This window comes from Dama dama, chromosome 14, assembly GCF_033118175.1.
Source record: "Dama dama isolate Ldn47 chromosome 14, ASM3311817v1, whole genome shotgun sequence".
Classification (NCBI taxonomy): Eukaryota; Metazoa; Chordata; class Mammalia; order Artiodactyla; family Cervidae; genus Dama; species Dama dama.
Genome location: NC_083694.1, coordinates 59914502 through 59929244, shown reverse-complemented (window position 1 = coordinate 59929244; position 14743 = coordinate 59914502). Strand labels below are relative to the sequence as shown.

General features: G+C 47.4%; 1 protein-coding gene across 2 annotated transcripts; it reads left to right on the top strand.

The window, feature by feature from the left end:
- GLUL (glutamate-ammonia ligase) lies at window positions 1-10730 on the top strand. 2 transcript variants are annotated; one of them, XM_061160865.1, is made up of 8 exons: window positions 27-158; window positions 1200-1316; window positions 2799-2977; window positions 4296-4457; window positions 7360-7506; window positions 7909-8036; window positions 8235-8434; window positions 8971-10730. In XM_061160865.1, the coding sequence occupies exons 3-8, from the start codon at window positions 2812-2814 to the stop codon at window positions 9287-9289; spliced, it is 1122 nt and encodes a 373-aa protein (XP_061016848.1). In that variant the 5' UTR covers window positions 27-158; window positions 1200-1316; window positions 2799-2811; the 3' UTR covers window positions 9290-10730. The 2 variants fall into 2 exon arrangements, with proteins under 2 accessions (XP_061016847.1, XP_061016848.1); XM_061160864.1 differs by lacking the exon at window positions 1200-1316 and having other exon boundaries at window positions 1-158.
- Window positions 10731-14743: the final 4013 nt, after the last annotated feature.

Sequence of the window (14743 nt, the reverse complement as noted above, 5' to 3'; positions counted from 1 at the left end):
GGCCGCCGATAAAGCTTGCGGGGCGGCGGGCCGCCCTGCAGAGCCGAGAATGGGAGAAGAGCAGGTTGTGTAAGCAGCCCCTCGCCGTCCTCCTCGCCTCTCTTCTCCTCACCTCGCTCTCGCCGCCTGCTCGCCCTGCCGCTTTGCTCGGCGCCCAGGTAAGCGCCTGGCCGGCCCGAGGAGGAGGGCGGGGATGGGGGGGTGCTCGGAAGTGTGCCGCCTCCCGAGCCGCCGCGCCCTGACCGGTCGTCTCGGCCCCTTCCCACCTCCTGGCCCTGCTCTGTGCCCCGGCCTGGAAGGAGGTCGGGGGGTGGCCCTCCCCTCCCGCTTGCTTTCGCCGCCCGCGGATCCCGGCGGGTCTGGGTCGGCGATGGTGGGGCGCCGGGCTTCGCGGAGGGCGGGGAGTTGTTTTGATCTTCCTTCAGCTGCTGGCGGCCCGAAGCGCCGCCCCTGGAGGTCGCTGGGCTGGACGAGCCGAGGAGCCGCTCGCTGCCCGGGCCCGGCGCCCCCTGCTCGGCCGTGTGGCGTGCGTGGTGGATGGAGCGGTCCCCCTGCGGGAGCCTCGCCCTCTTTCTCCGCGGCGGCGGGCTCCGGGGCGCCGGGGCGCGGTTAGCCGCCTGCGCCGAGGCCCGGCGCCGGGAGAGTCGGTGGTGCGGCCCGCTCCCGCCGCGGGGTCTACCCCTGTGACTGAACAATGGGGAGCCCGGGAGCGCGGCGTGGCCGGCGGGCGCGGCGGGTGGAGAGGCCTGGCTGGCCGGAGAGGGGCAGCAGCGGCGCGCTGCCCTCCGGCGGACTGCCCCCCCCTCCCCGCCCCGGCCTTGGAGGGGTATGGCCCCCTCGGCGACGCCCTGAGATCCAGACGGGGGCCCAAGGGGTGGGGCGCCGACTTTCGGGACGTTTCAGTGGAAAAGGGCTGCTCTCAAAGTGGATTTTCCCAACTACCCTGGGGGCGGGAAGCGGGGATGCTCCCCCGGCCGCAAATCCGGGAAGAAGAACGCGAACGAAGATGAAGACGACCTGGAATCTCGGTCCTCGGGGTCCCCCTCCAACTGCTTCGGCTTCGTCGCCTACTCGGTGAACGCCGGAGAGAAACCGCGAGTCAAAATCAAGACGACTCAGGAGCCATCGTATTCCTGCTCCACCCGGTGCGATTCCGACCACACTCCGACTCCCTCTCCCTCTCCGTCTCCCTCGCCCAGAAAGCTCCGGTGCGTGGACCAGCGAGAACCGGAGACCCACGAGAGGCGCGAACGCCACTCCAAAAGGAGAAGGGCCAAGGAGGGCATCATCGATACCTTTGATTTTACGTGGCTGGGGTGAGTGAGGAGTAGGGATCCAGGACCCTGCTCCCACCACAGCTGCAAGAAACCGCTAAGAACCACAGAATCCCAGCCCTCCCATCCCCCCCACCACGTAAAATCTCGGCATCTCGGCACTAGTCGATAGAGCAGGCTGCTGTTGGCATCCAACCTGTCACGGAACCGAGCTGGCATCACCGAAAAGAGCAGGCCCCGAGGCTTAAGGGAGAAAGTGTGACTTGAAATTGGAAGTGGTAACCGGTGGGAGAGGAAAGCCAGAGACGGGGTTATAGCTGGGAGCTGAAGGGGTCTGAGATGGCTCCTACTGGCGTTTAAAGGCAGGATGGGCGATGGGCATGAGGAGTGGGATTTGACTGACCAAGTCTAGAGGGAGTCGGCAAAGGTTGTCTGCTAACACAACTTGACAGCCAGCTTCTCTTCCCGGAGGGGAAGGGTGAGGCTGTTGCAAGGAGAAGCAGTTGTTTTCAGCTGGGCAAACATGGACGGTTGCCCATAGAAACTTTGCCACTGTACTTCAGACAGTTGCCCAAGTCATTGGAGGAGAACAATATGTTCCCTCTGCAGCCACCCTGGGCGATCAATGGGGGAGGGAGGAGGGAGAAGGTTTCCTCTTTGTGTTGGGGTTTGGTTTTGTGGCTTCAGTGTCTCTTCTTTTGAGAGGTTTTGCGGTGGTGGCTCGCAGATTTTAACATGCCTCAGCTTTTGAAACCCCAGATCTTTTTGATTTAGAAGTCGGAATTTCTTAATTAAAGTTCTCTGGTGGAATCTGGTCACTCTCAAACTTAAGTCTACTCTCTGAAATGAGAACTTTGCCTCAAACTAATGGAAGTCTTGCCAGTGTGTGTCTTAAAATCCAGGTTGGATCAAATGTCCCAAAGTACACATTAGTCGTTGTTAGGAAGCCACCAGCTCTTAAATCTTCTAGCTAGCCCCCCGGTTTCATCCTCCCAGCTAAATGGGAGTAGGGTGGGTTGTTTATTTGGAAGGGTGGAGGAATCTTCAAAAGAACTTTTTATTGAGGCATCCTCTGGGGTGTAAGGAAAAGGGAAAACTTAACCAAGAGATCATAGCAGCCAAGCCTTTCTGTGGCCGGATTTTACTTGGAGACAGATGTCTGTTCTGCAGATTGCTTCTGAGCTTTCGTATTGTTTTGGGTTCACTCCCCCGGCCCAGTATCTTAGTATGAAAAATGAAACAATTCCTCTACCTCTGACAAACTGCAAAAATAGAACTTAGTGCTCAGAAGTTTAGATTCTGGCTTGAGGAAGCTAATAAGGAGACTTTTGTTCAGTATAAAACTTTAATCTCCCTGAAAGCAAGTTAAATAAATGTCCTGTACTTTTGAGTGTGTGACTTCCAAAGGGAGGAGCCACCACTCCCACTGTGACTTCTTGATTTAATTGTCCTTATTGCATCATTCCTGCAGAGGATCTGTTTGGAGTTGGTGTTCTTATTTTATTTTTTTCTCTCTCTCTTCAGAACACCTTCCACCATGGCCACCTCGGCGAGCTCCCACTTGAACAAAGGCATCAAGCAGGTGTACATGGCCCTACCTCAGGGCGAGAAAGTCCAAGCTATGTACATCTGGATCGACGGTACTGGAGAAGGACTGCGCTGCAAGACCCGAACCTTGGATTCTGAACCCAAGTGTGTAGAAGGTGAGAGGCTGGGTGGAATTGGGGGTACGTGTTGGATGGGAGTAGTGTGGGGGTGGGGGGCAGCCCGAGACAAGCCACTAGGTCTGGCCTCTTTATTCTGATGTACACCTTTTCTAAGGCAGGACTTTACAGACTTTATTCAGTCAACATTAAGCTCCTACACTGCCTCAAGTATTAACAATGGACCCCTTCATTTAAATTGAGTCTTGCATATCGAAAGAAAAAAGATAAAGTCTGAGGGGAGTGGGATTGGGAACTTTGTTGACTTGGGCATCCCATCTCAGTCTGACCTAAGATACCCTCAGGAACCCAGTTTGAAAACCACAGCTCTAACCTGACTATTCAATCGGCTATACAAACTCTTTTGAATGTCACTTAGGTTCTAGATGTAAAGAAAACACCCTAAAAGTGGTCTCTAAGTAGAGCTAGCCATCATTTGTTTTTAGTTGGTGCACTTTTAGAATTCTTAAACTGGCTGATTGCTTATCCTACAGAAGGTATTATATGAATTGGGACGACTTTGTCTTTTTTATTCTTTGGTCTAGAACAAACCATAGCTGTCCTCCTTCTGGAAAGGGACTGAGGTCTATCATCTTTTACCTGATTTAGGAATAGCTTACTTTTCTGATAATGCTCACATTTGAGTGAATGAATGAATGGCTGTAATACAAAACATATACTATGTACCTGCTATGTGGCAAGTATTGCCCAGGCCCTTGAAGTATGAGATGAGAGTCTGGTCTCTGCCTTCAGAGAACTCATAGTCAACTGCAGAGAGATGAAGGAACTTGCCTTTAAAACATAGTGTGGATAAGTTACGTGGGAGCACCCTTGGATAAGTCATCCTGCTAGTGTCTGTTTATCTGTTAAAATAAGGACACCGCATGAACTGGGACTGTCCATTACACAGTGTGGGGTGGGGGTGGGGAGTGAAAGAAATAAGCAACACAGATGGCCTATCAGAGTCTTTTTTTCTCCTGTATTTCAATACTTTAAATGATGACTGACTGACTAGAAATGTCCACTTTGTCTCCTGGGTGTCCAGTAGATTTATTTACAGAGGAAACATTATTCTTAGGTTGTTTCTGTGATTGGTACTTCTTTTAAGAAAGTGATGCAATGGTCTTACTTGGAACTCATAAAGGACTGTAGGGCAACCTGCAAACATCAGGGTTTGCCTGTTATTAGCAGCAGTCATGCATCACTGGCTTTCTGGGCAAGACAGTGTTACAGATAAAAAGGTAAATGAGATGCTGTACTCCTCCCTGAAAAGTTCTTGTGCTTGTAACTTTAATTTCTCTGTGTCTTTTTATCACAGAGTTGCCCGAGTGGAATTTTGATGGCTCTAGCACTTTTCAGTCTGAAGGGTCCAACAGTGACATGTATCTTGTCCCTGCTGCCATGTTTCGGGACCCTTTCCGCAAGGACCCCAACAAGCTGGTGTTCTGTGAAGTCTTCAAGTACAACCGAAAGCCTGCAGGTGTGTATAGAATAGACTTGATCCTAATCCGTGAGTTGTAAAGTGGTGGGGAGAGGATATTCCAAAATCGGTATTGGGAAGACAAGCTTATCCCAGAACTAACTGTTAGAAATTAGAAACTTCTAACTAACTCTTAGAAGACTGAAGGATTGGACAGGCATCTCCCCATCCTGAACTTCCTTGTTGAGAGAGGTTGTGTGGTCCATCCTCCCATTGTTGGCTGCAGAAAACCACACTGGATTCTACTAAATCTGTTTGCTGGAGGAGTGCCCCATGTCACTCACAGTCCTCCTGCCTGTAGATTTTAAGAACTTGGATTCTAAAGTTAAAATGCTGGATTTGAGTTCTAGATCTGCCACTTACTTGGTATGAACTTGGGCAAGTTATTTTGTCCCTATACTGTCACTTCCCCCATTTTAATATGGGGGAGAATAGACGGAGGGTGCTATGTGTATACTCACAGCTGATTCTGGGTTCGATTCCCTGGATCAGGAAGATCCCCTGGAGAAGGAAATGGCAACCCACTCCAGTATTCTTGCCTGGAGAATCCCCATGGACAGAGGAGCCTGGCAGGCTATAGTCTGTGGGATCGCAAAGAGTCAGACATGACTGGCGATTAAGCAGAGTACATGGCTGATTCACATTGTACAGCAGAAACCAACACAATATTGTGAAGCAATTATCCACCAAATAAAAAATAAATTTTAAAAAATGGAGCAACTAATAAAATCCAGCTCATAAAATCGTTTATAGAGGACTGAGTTATGTGCAAATAATTGAGAAGAATTGTATGTCAAATACTGGTTGCCTTTTTGTTCCAGAGAGCTTGTCTTCTTTCTCTGTCTACTGACTAAACCAAGAGCATCTTGGTTCACTGATGATACATGCTTGCCGTGAGGTTTGCTGTAATTGCACCTTTGGTTTTTTCCTGGCAGACCTGTTTGTCCCAGTTTTCTGTCATTCACTTTTTTAAACTCCACTGGAGTCTCACTTCCATGAAGTCTTGCCATACTTGGCCAGTGAGACTTTTTGGCAAGTCACTTAGTGACTCTGAGCCTTACTTGTCTTTGTTTTGAAGTGAAAAGTGAAAGTGAAAGTCGCTCAATTGTGTCCAACTCTTTGCAACCCCGTGTACTATACAGTCCAAGGAATTCTTTAGGCCAGAATACTGGATTGGGTAGCCTTTCCCTTCTCCAGGAGATCTTCCCAACCCAGGGATGGAACCAGGTCTCCCGCGTTGCAGGTGGATTCTTTACTATTTGAGTCACAAGGGAAGCCCCCCCAAAAGTCTTTGTTTTAGGAGGCATTAAATTATGGTGAGAGACCTGAGTTCTGAAGTCAAGACAGGCAGGGTTTCCTGATTCTGCTGCCTACCCTGGGGCAGGTTCACTGCTATATCTGAGCCTCATTTTCTCACTTGTAAAATGGGATACTTATAATACCCATCTCAGGTTGTTAGGAAGATGCAGCTGTGGGTTTTCTTTGATATAACATTATTGTTTAGTCGCTAAGTCATGTCTGACTTTGCGACCCTGTGGACTGCAGCACACCAGGCTTCCCTGTCCTTCACTGTCTCCTGGAGTTTGGTCAAACTCATGTCCATTGAGTCGTCGGTGATGCCATCCAACCATTTCATCCTCTGTCATCCCCTTCTCCTGCCCTCAGTCTTTTCCAGCATCAAGGTCTTTTCCAATGAGTGAACTCCTTACATCAGGTGGCCAAAGTATTGGAGCTTCAGCTTCAGCGTCAGTCCTTCCAATGACATTCAGGGTTGATTTCCTTTAGGATTGACTAGCTTGGTCTTGCAGTTCGAGGGACTTTCAAGAGTTCTCCAGCACCACAATTTGATTCTTCGGCGTTCAGACTTCTTAATGGTCCAACTCCCACATCTGTACATGACTACTAGAAAAACCATAGCTTTGACCAGACAGACTTTTGTTAGAAAAGTGGTATCTCTGCTTTCTAATACACTGTCTAGGTTTGTCATAGCTTTCCTTCCAAGGAGCAAGCATCTTTTAATTTCATGGCTGCAGTCACCATCCACAGTGATTTTGGAGCCCAAGAAAATAAAGTCTGTCACTGTTTCTACTTTTTCCCCTTCTATTTGCCATGAAGTGATGGGACCAAATGCCATGATCTGAATTTTTTTAATGTTGAGTTTTAAGCCTACTTTTCCCACTCTCCTCTTTCACCCTCATCAAGAAGCTCTTTAGTTCCTCTTTGCTTTCTGCCATTAGAGTGATATCATTTGCATATCATAGAGGTCTGAAAATGGTTTCTGGGACATAGTGAAACAGCCAATAATAATCTATAAAGATCTCTTCTGGCATAGAAATTTTTCCTGGTTGAGCTTGTCGCCTTTTTTTGTTTTTTTTTGGTTGGTTGGGTTTTTTTGGCATGAGCCAGTACTATAGAACTTAGCACTTTGTGTCTTCTCACTGGGAATGTAAGGCTGTTGATAGACTAGACAAATGATTCTCTCAATAAAAATTGTAGATTTGGCTGTAAATGCTTGAGAAACCAGGAATAGGTCTGACAGCTAGAAGCAGTTCTTCTGTGAATAGAGGGTTCAAGTGCCTGACATTTGGTACTTGGGAGGGGGCCAGCTTGCAGATAAGGTGAACCCTTGCTGTGTCCTCTGGGTCCTCTCCCATGTGACTTTGTTGTGACCCAGTTTAGTTATAAATAAAGCCTTTTGAGAGTCTCCCTACAGATACATAATCGTAGCTTCTCTTATCATCCCCTCTCACACTGACCAGGACACAGAAAGGTTGACCCTGGGTCAGTTCAGTAAATAACATCTCAGGTACCTGGAATCTGAGGACCACTTCGCATCAACACGGGGATTCAGTGCATTTGTCCATATCTCTCTAATAGTGTGTCCACTCTTTCTTTCTCCTAGAGACCAATTTAAGGCACACCTGTAAACGGATAATGGACATGGTGAGCAACCAGCGCCCCTGGTTTGGAATGGAGCAGGAATATACCCTCATGGGCACTGATGGGCACCCCTTTGGTTGGCCTTCCAACGGCTTTCCTGGGCCCCAAGGTAAGTCTCCTTGGTGAGAGGTGAATCTTGCTTCTCCCCAAGTGCTTAGTTGCCAAGGGAAGTCTCTGGAGATGGGAATGAATCCTTGTAGACCAAAAAGCTAGGGGGATATCCCCGAGACTGGCTGAAGTAATACTGTAGAGAGTTAGCCCTTGTGTTACCTAAATCCAAATAATGGATGTTGAGATGTTAACATTGCAGGGAAAGTGTGGGCTCTACTCGGGGTCAACCCAGAGGAGTCCACTGCACACCACTTATCTGCCTGTCGGTAAAGGCAGGGATGGTGATTCCAGGAGAAGGTGTGAGAACTTTCTGACTTCTGACTTTAGGCCATGCATCTCACTTAGATAGGAGTTTTCTTGACATCCTGCCTCTTGATCTTCCGTCTTGATGCCTCTCCAGGTCCCTACTACTGTGGTGTGGGAGCGGACAAGGCCTACGGCAGGGATATCGTGGAGGCTCACTACCGGGCCTGCTTGTACGCCGGCATCAAGATCGGGGGCACGAACGCCGAGGTCATGCCTGCACAGGTAAAGGTCTCTAGCCCACCACCTGCCCCACCTAGAGGCATGTGGGGGCTTTTGCTAGGAAGGGCTGTTGTGGTGCCCACTTAACCCAAAGCCCTCAAGGTGGCTTGGAGTAGAGGTGAGCAGGGAACAAGTGTCAGCTTCTGGCTTGGGGTGAGCAGCTGGTTTTGCTTTAAAGACCCATCTTCTCGTTCTCTGTAGTGGGAATTCCAGATAGGACCCTGTGAAGGAATTGATATGGGTGATCATCTCTGGGTGGCCCGTTTCATCTTGCATCGCGTGTGTGAAGACTTCGGAGTGATCGCCACCTTTGATCCTAAGCCCATTCCTGGGAACTGGAATGGTGCCGGCTGCCACACCAACTTTAGCACCAAGGCCATGCGAGAGGAGAATGGTCTGAAGTGAGTGCTGCCTCCTGCTGGGGCCATTTCACTCTCTCTGCAAGAATACCTGCCAGGGGTTTGATGTACTGGGGATGAGTACATCAAGCTGCCTTCCCAGCTGGGGCCTTTAGCTTCAAAAACTGTCTTCTGATCCTATCATTTTGTTCCTATTTGAAAAGTACCCCCAGAATACTCTTCAAGAGTAGGGTTCAGGGATGGTGATGGGGAAAGTTGACACAGATGAATGCGTTTGAAAATCTTTAGTAAGAACTAAATTAGTAACAATACAAGCTTCTGAATGAGCTTAATGCCTGTGGGTGGGAGAGAGTTTCATTGGGACATCTACTGCCTGCCCAGCACTAAGAGACATAGGTTACAAGGCAGGGTGCTGCCTTTGTGGAGAATTTCTTTTCCTGGGGCCATGTTTTTGTGAATTGGAGCCTAGAAAACAGTCTTTGGTAGATGAGTCACTCCATTCTTGGATCCACATCTGCTCCTTGAAGGGCGGGTTTCCTGATGACAGGTTGGACCCTCATCTTGTTTGTTTCTTCCAGGTACATTGAGGAGGCCATTGAGAAACTAAGCAAGCGGCACCAGTACCACATCCGAGCCTACGATCCCAAGGGGGGCCTGGACAATGCCCGGCGCCTAACTGGATTCCACGAAACCTCCAACATCAACGACTTCTCTGCTGGCGTGGCCAACCGTGGTGCTAGCATCCGCATCCCCCGGACTGTTGGCCAGGAGAAGAAGGGCTACTTTGAAGATCGTCGCCCATCTGCCAACTGTGACCCCTTCGCCGTGACAGAAGCCCTCATCCGCACATGTCTTCTGAATGAAACCGGCGACGAGCCCTTTCAGTACAAGAACTAAGTGGACTAGACTTGCAGCCCTCAAAACCCCTCTTAATTCTACATCTTACTCCCACTCTCACCCCTCTCAATGTCATAATAGCTATAACTCAAAGGGTGGAATATCAAGGTTCTTTTTTTTTTTTTTTTTTAATTCCTCACACCCAGTTAATATTTCTTGCTTTCTTTGGTCAGGATTGAAGGGGTCAGGTTCTTAATCACTGCACAACCACCTACCTACCCCTGCCCTTTTCTTTTTCCTATCACTGAAGCTTCCTAGTGCATTAGTTGGGAGGTGGGGCGGGGAAACATAACCACTGCTTCCATTTTAATCAGGTGTGTTTGTCCAATAGGCATAGCTCTCTGGACAGAGAGCCCAGTCATAGTGAAGAGATGGGGAGGACTTTATCTGAGTGGTTACTGAGTGGGGGACAGGGGTGCTGGATTCTGTGGTTAGGATTTCCCTTCTTGGTGGGAAGTTCTATTACTTACAAGGTTGTAACCAACTTTCTATCAAAAGTGAGAATTAGGGGGGAAGGAAGGGTGGGAAGTCAGGTAAGAAAACACCCTAGATCTGGTGTGGTGCTTCCCTTGCCTGGGGCTCAACGCCCTGACAGGCTCCGCATAAATAGATGGATAGCCCTACCTTAAAAGAAAAAGTTCTCATTGTGTGGTCCTCCATTTATAACACAAAGCAGAGTAGTATTTTTCTATTTAAATGTAAAAACAAAAAAATTATCTATATGGGTGTGCAGATAAATGTGTGTTTTCTCTTTAGGGAGAAAAAGCCATTCTGGTTACGGGGAACCCAAATTTGAGACAAGTAGTCTGGTTAGAAATAAGGATCTCCTTTTGAGTGGGCATGGGGATGGGGGAGGCTATGCTGGAAAAGTTGGCTGTTTGGGGCTGTTATTCCCTCTCTACCACCTCAGGGCTTCTCTCTGCCCTGCTCGCACTTCTGGGGAGGCTGATGTTGGTTGGTTAACAGGTGGAAGCCCATGATAGCAGTAGCCATCACCTGAGCCCCAGGTTTAAAAGACACACATGTACTTGTACACACAGGGGTTTGGAAATATGAGTTGGCTGGTCAACTTGAGCATGTTACTGACAAGGGGGTATTGGGGTTATTTTCCGGTGGGATTAGCATGTCACTAAAGCAGGCCTTTTGATAATATTAAAAAAAGATTTTTTTTTTTTTTAAAGCAAAACAGAATTTTAGATTTTAATCCTATATGTAGGGTTTCTAAGTCTTTGTTTTACAGAATTGCTTGTTTGCCTCAGCTGTCTCCTCCCCGTCTCTGCTCTGGAGGAGATGGGACAAGTCTGGAGTCCAAACAGTTGTAATTTTGTATCTTGGTGTCTGTTCTCTGAGTGTGAAATTATTCCCTTCCTTTGTTAAGATTCCTGAGGAGTTACTATTTTTTTTTCTTTTATAATAAAAACAAACCCCACTTTTGTCCTTACATTTTCCTTACTGTTTCTGGCTGTTTTGTGTTGGTTGCAGAAAGTGGGCTGTGGTTTTTTTCTTACCATGACAATTTCTAATTGCCATGTATAGTATGTTCGGAGTTAGATAACTCTTCATTGTAAACAAACTGTATTAACTGCCCAGAGCAGCTCTTATAAATGTTAGGTTGATTTATAAGATCTCTTCTGACTTTTGTGATTCTTTTAAGTCCCTATGTGCCACTTCATTTCCCTTTTACTACCAAAAAAGGAGTTTTTTTTTTTTTTTTTTTTTTTTAAGAGGCAAAGTAAGTTCAGGTATACTTGTTTTTGGAATTAAAGAATCTTTCCTGAGGCTTATTGCCAACCAGCCGCATCCTATGCTTTGGGAATCTGGGGTGTCTGGGTTAAGGCCTATCCCGGCCCTAAAGTTTAAAAGTTTGCAGCTGTGTACAAAACCCAAATCTCCCCTCCCTGTGCTCCAGAGCTTGCCTTTGGCCTATCACACTATCATGTTTTGAACACTGGCTTGATTTTATTGCAGCCTAGTCTGTTTGCAACTGGTCTCACTGTCCCTACTCCATTTCACCTTCTGCCCAGCTGCCAGTGGTTCATCTAAATAGCAAATATTGACCACGTTGCTACGCTGGTTAAAGCCTTCCGAGGCTGACCTAGCTCTGAGGGCAAGCCAGCCCCAGATACGCCTTGATAACGCTTTTCCTTGCACTAGTGAGCTGTTCATGATGCCCCCAGAGGCTGTGGAGACACCTGTATGCCTCTGCTCTTTGTCCCTGGAAATTCTTCAACTTCCTACTTGAGTTTATTTCCATATCAAGCTGGGTAGGAGCTCCATCCTCTGTGGCGCACACACCTCCAGCAAAACAGTCATCCAACAGGTTCACTTTGTCAGGTTTCAGGTGGTAGGCAATAGTAACTAATTACCTTTTAAAAAGATGGTGTCCTCTATCAGTTTGGAGGTAGTTGCAGCCTGTTAACAGCAGATTTAGACATGAGTTTTCTTTGGGCAAGTGTGTATCACTCTAGTCTTAGGTAATCCTCGACCTTTTTATCTTGTTTTGGAAGGTTCGCTCAGTTGTGTCAGACTCTGCAACCCCATGGACTATACAGTCTGTGGAATTCTCCAGGCCAGAATACTGGAGTGGATAGCCTTTCCCTTCTCCAGGGGATCTTCCCAACCCAGGGATCGAACCCAGGTCTCCTGCATTGCAGGTGGATTTTTTACCAGCTGAGCCACAAAGGAAGCCTAAGAATACTGGAGTGGGTAGCCTATCCCTTCAGTGGATCTTCCCAATCCAGGAATAGAACCGCGGTCTCCTGCATTGCAGGTGGATTCTTAACCAACTGAGCTATGAAGGAAGCCTTTGGAAGGTTAGGCCCTGACATAATTTTCAAAGTAGGATAATCTTTACCTATTTGTTTGCTGGGTGTGGTCCCAGTCGGCACCATGTTGCAGCATGATTATTAAGAGTGCCCTCTTGCTCTTGGCATTTTCCAGGTTTTGCTGCTAAATTATTTCAACTGAAGCTCTGTTTCCCTCTCCCCAGCCAAAGTCAGTTTCCCTTCCCTGGGTCACCCCCGCCCCCAACAGACCCCACGGTTCTTGGGAGCAGGGGGTGGGTTAGGGTTGGCATATCCTGTACAGTGCAAGCACTACACTGAGTAGATAAGCCAAGCAAGCTGTTTTTGTGCTCATTGTAACCAATTCTCCAAAGGACAGAAAAGGAATTCTAAATGTCTTCAGGATCTAGGTGGAAACAACCAGTATATTTCCTTCTCCACCCTCTTAGGTAGAGTTAGCTTTGGCCTACACGTCACAGTGCAATCCCTTTGTATTTCTAAGGTGTTTTCTTATAGCTCATTTAGCAGACACTGGGTTACTTGATAACTTTATCAGTGACAGGTTAGATGGAGACTGACGGTCAAGCCTTCAGCCTTAAAGCGACAGGCCAGTACTCACAAAAGGATGAGTTCCCTTAATTTCATCCTGTCGGTGACTGGATAGGAGCTGAATGACAACACAGGCTAACAGAAGAATTAATGTTGTTTAGTCACTAAGTTGTGTCTGATTCTTGTGAACCCATGGATTGCAGCCCGCCAGGCTCCTCTGTCCAAGGGACTTCCCAGGCAAGAATACTGGAGTGGTTGCCTTTCCTTCCCCTTCCAGGGGATCTTCCCGACCCAGGGATCAAATCCGCATCTCCTGCGTTGACAGAATTCTTTACCACCCGGCCACCTGGGAAGCCTGTAAGGAGCTAGTAGAGGATTCCAAGGAGTTCCTTGGATGGTTACTATTGGGCTCATTTAACAAGCCATATCTGTGCCACTGCGTAGGATGGCAGTGCTGTGCCAAGCCGCCTCAGTCATGTCCAGCTCTGTGACCCCATGGACTGTAACCTGCCAGGCTCCTCTGTCCATGGAATTCTTCAGGAAAGAAAACTGGAGTGGATCACCATTCCCTTCTCCAGGGATCTTCCTGACCCAGGGAATTGAACCGGCATCTCTTATGTTTAACCCGCATTTGCAGGGGGGTTCTTTACCATTAGTGCCACCTGGGAACACCTAGCGGATAAAAGAGCTTCCTAAACAAATATTGGTGCCAGGGTTTCAAAAATCTCACCAAAGGCTTCAGTGAGGTTAATTTCATCTACTCCTTGGCCCTTACACCAATAGAAGTGCAAAGTCTGAAAAGTAACTTGCTATCCCAAAGAAAGCCTGTCACTCACACAGCTTTGTGACTGTAAACTTCAAAAACAGGCAAGGATCCTGTTTTTCTTTCTCAGGACTGTATCCTTACCTGTCATGTTGTCTGCAGGACTTGTCTAATGAATTATTTTTAAAGTATCAGTTTTGGGAGCTCTAAGCCCACAGCTTTATTGGGTGGTGTTAAACTCATAAGGTCTTGGTGACCTGGCTATGTTTTAACTCTGGTCATGGCACTAAGATGAAGTTCCGTTTTATTGAATTTTTAATGACTGCTGGCTTGGTTAATTCTGGCTGGAGTCAGGCTGCCAAGAGCCCCATGTTGTTTTATGAGTCGTAGCAATTCATCATGTCATTCCAAAGGCTTCAGGTAAATTGCTACTGTAAATAATCTGACTTGACTAGAGCCCGATCATTTTATAGCCTTTAGCTCAGCCATTCATTAAAAAAGAAAAAGTCAACTTGATTTTGTAATAGCTATACACACATATACAAAATAAAGACATATACCATATTGAGACATATATGTACACATTAGATACACAATAGAAGCATCCTACACAAACCTTTTGCAAAAATTATAGCACCTTACAAAGGAGACAGGAATTTATGAATATCTCTTTCAGAAGTAGTATACATTCAAGTGGGTTCACTGGTCTGAGAAGCTGTCACCAGGAGTAGGGAGTCAAGACATAGATGCTATAATCATTCTCAAAGCACAGTTCTACTGCCAACACTTTCTAATTCTACCCTCTGCTGTGCTTAACAGACAGGAGGTTCTTGGGCACTGCCAACTAATTGATTATCTATAATTCACTGCCTGGAGCCCCTCTGATATGAAGGGGGTGGTGTCCTACCTAGTTCCATGTTACAGAGGAAGTGTCTGTGTTGTTCCTATTGTCACTTGATGACTTGCTTTTGGAGGGCCTTGGACCTCAGCAAGCTGTCCTTTTTCTCACGGATTTCAGATTAAGTTACTTGCATCGTCTTGAGGTTGTCGCTGTCTCAGCTTCCTCTACTCCTCCACCTTATGGCGTAGTCAGCAGATCTGCAGACTTAACTCCAGTGGGTGCACACTCATCAAATCTAGACTCTGGGGCTTCCCTAGCAGTCCACTGGTTAAGACTCTGTGCTTCCAAAGCAAGGGGCATGGGTCTGATCCCTGGACAGAGAACTAAGATCCCACAAGTCGAATGGTGCTGCAAAAAAAAAAGTCTAAAATGTCCATGGCAGCCTTTCTGCACTTGCCTTTTTCAATGAAAGTTCAGAATAACTCCTCCTTTGTCACTATTATTCTGCTCTATTGACA

Coding starts and splice junctions, on each gene's coding strand:
- GLUL (XM_061160864.1), top strand. CDS start 2,812: ATGGCCACCTCGGCGAGCTCCCACTTGAACAAAGGCATCAAGCAGGTG. Junction 2,978..4,295: donor TGAACCCAAGTGTGTAGAAG/GTGAGAGGCTGG, acceptor TTTTTATCACAG/AGTTGCCCGAGTGGAATTTT. Junction 4,458..7,359: donor GTACAACCGAAAGCCTGCAG/GTGTGTATAGAA, acceptor TCTTTCTCCTAG/AGACCAATTTAAGGCACACC.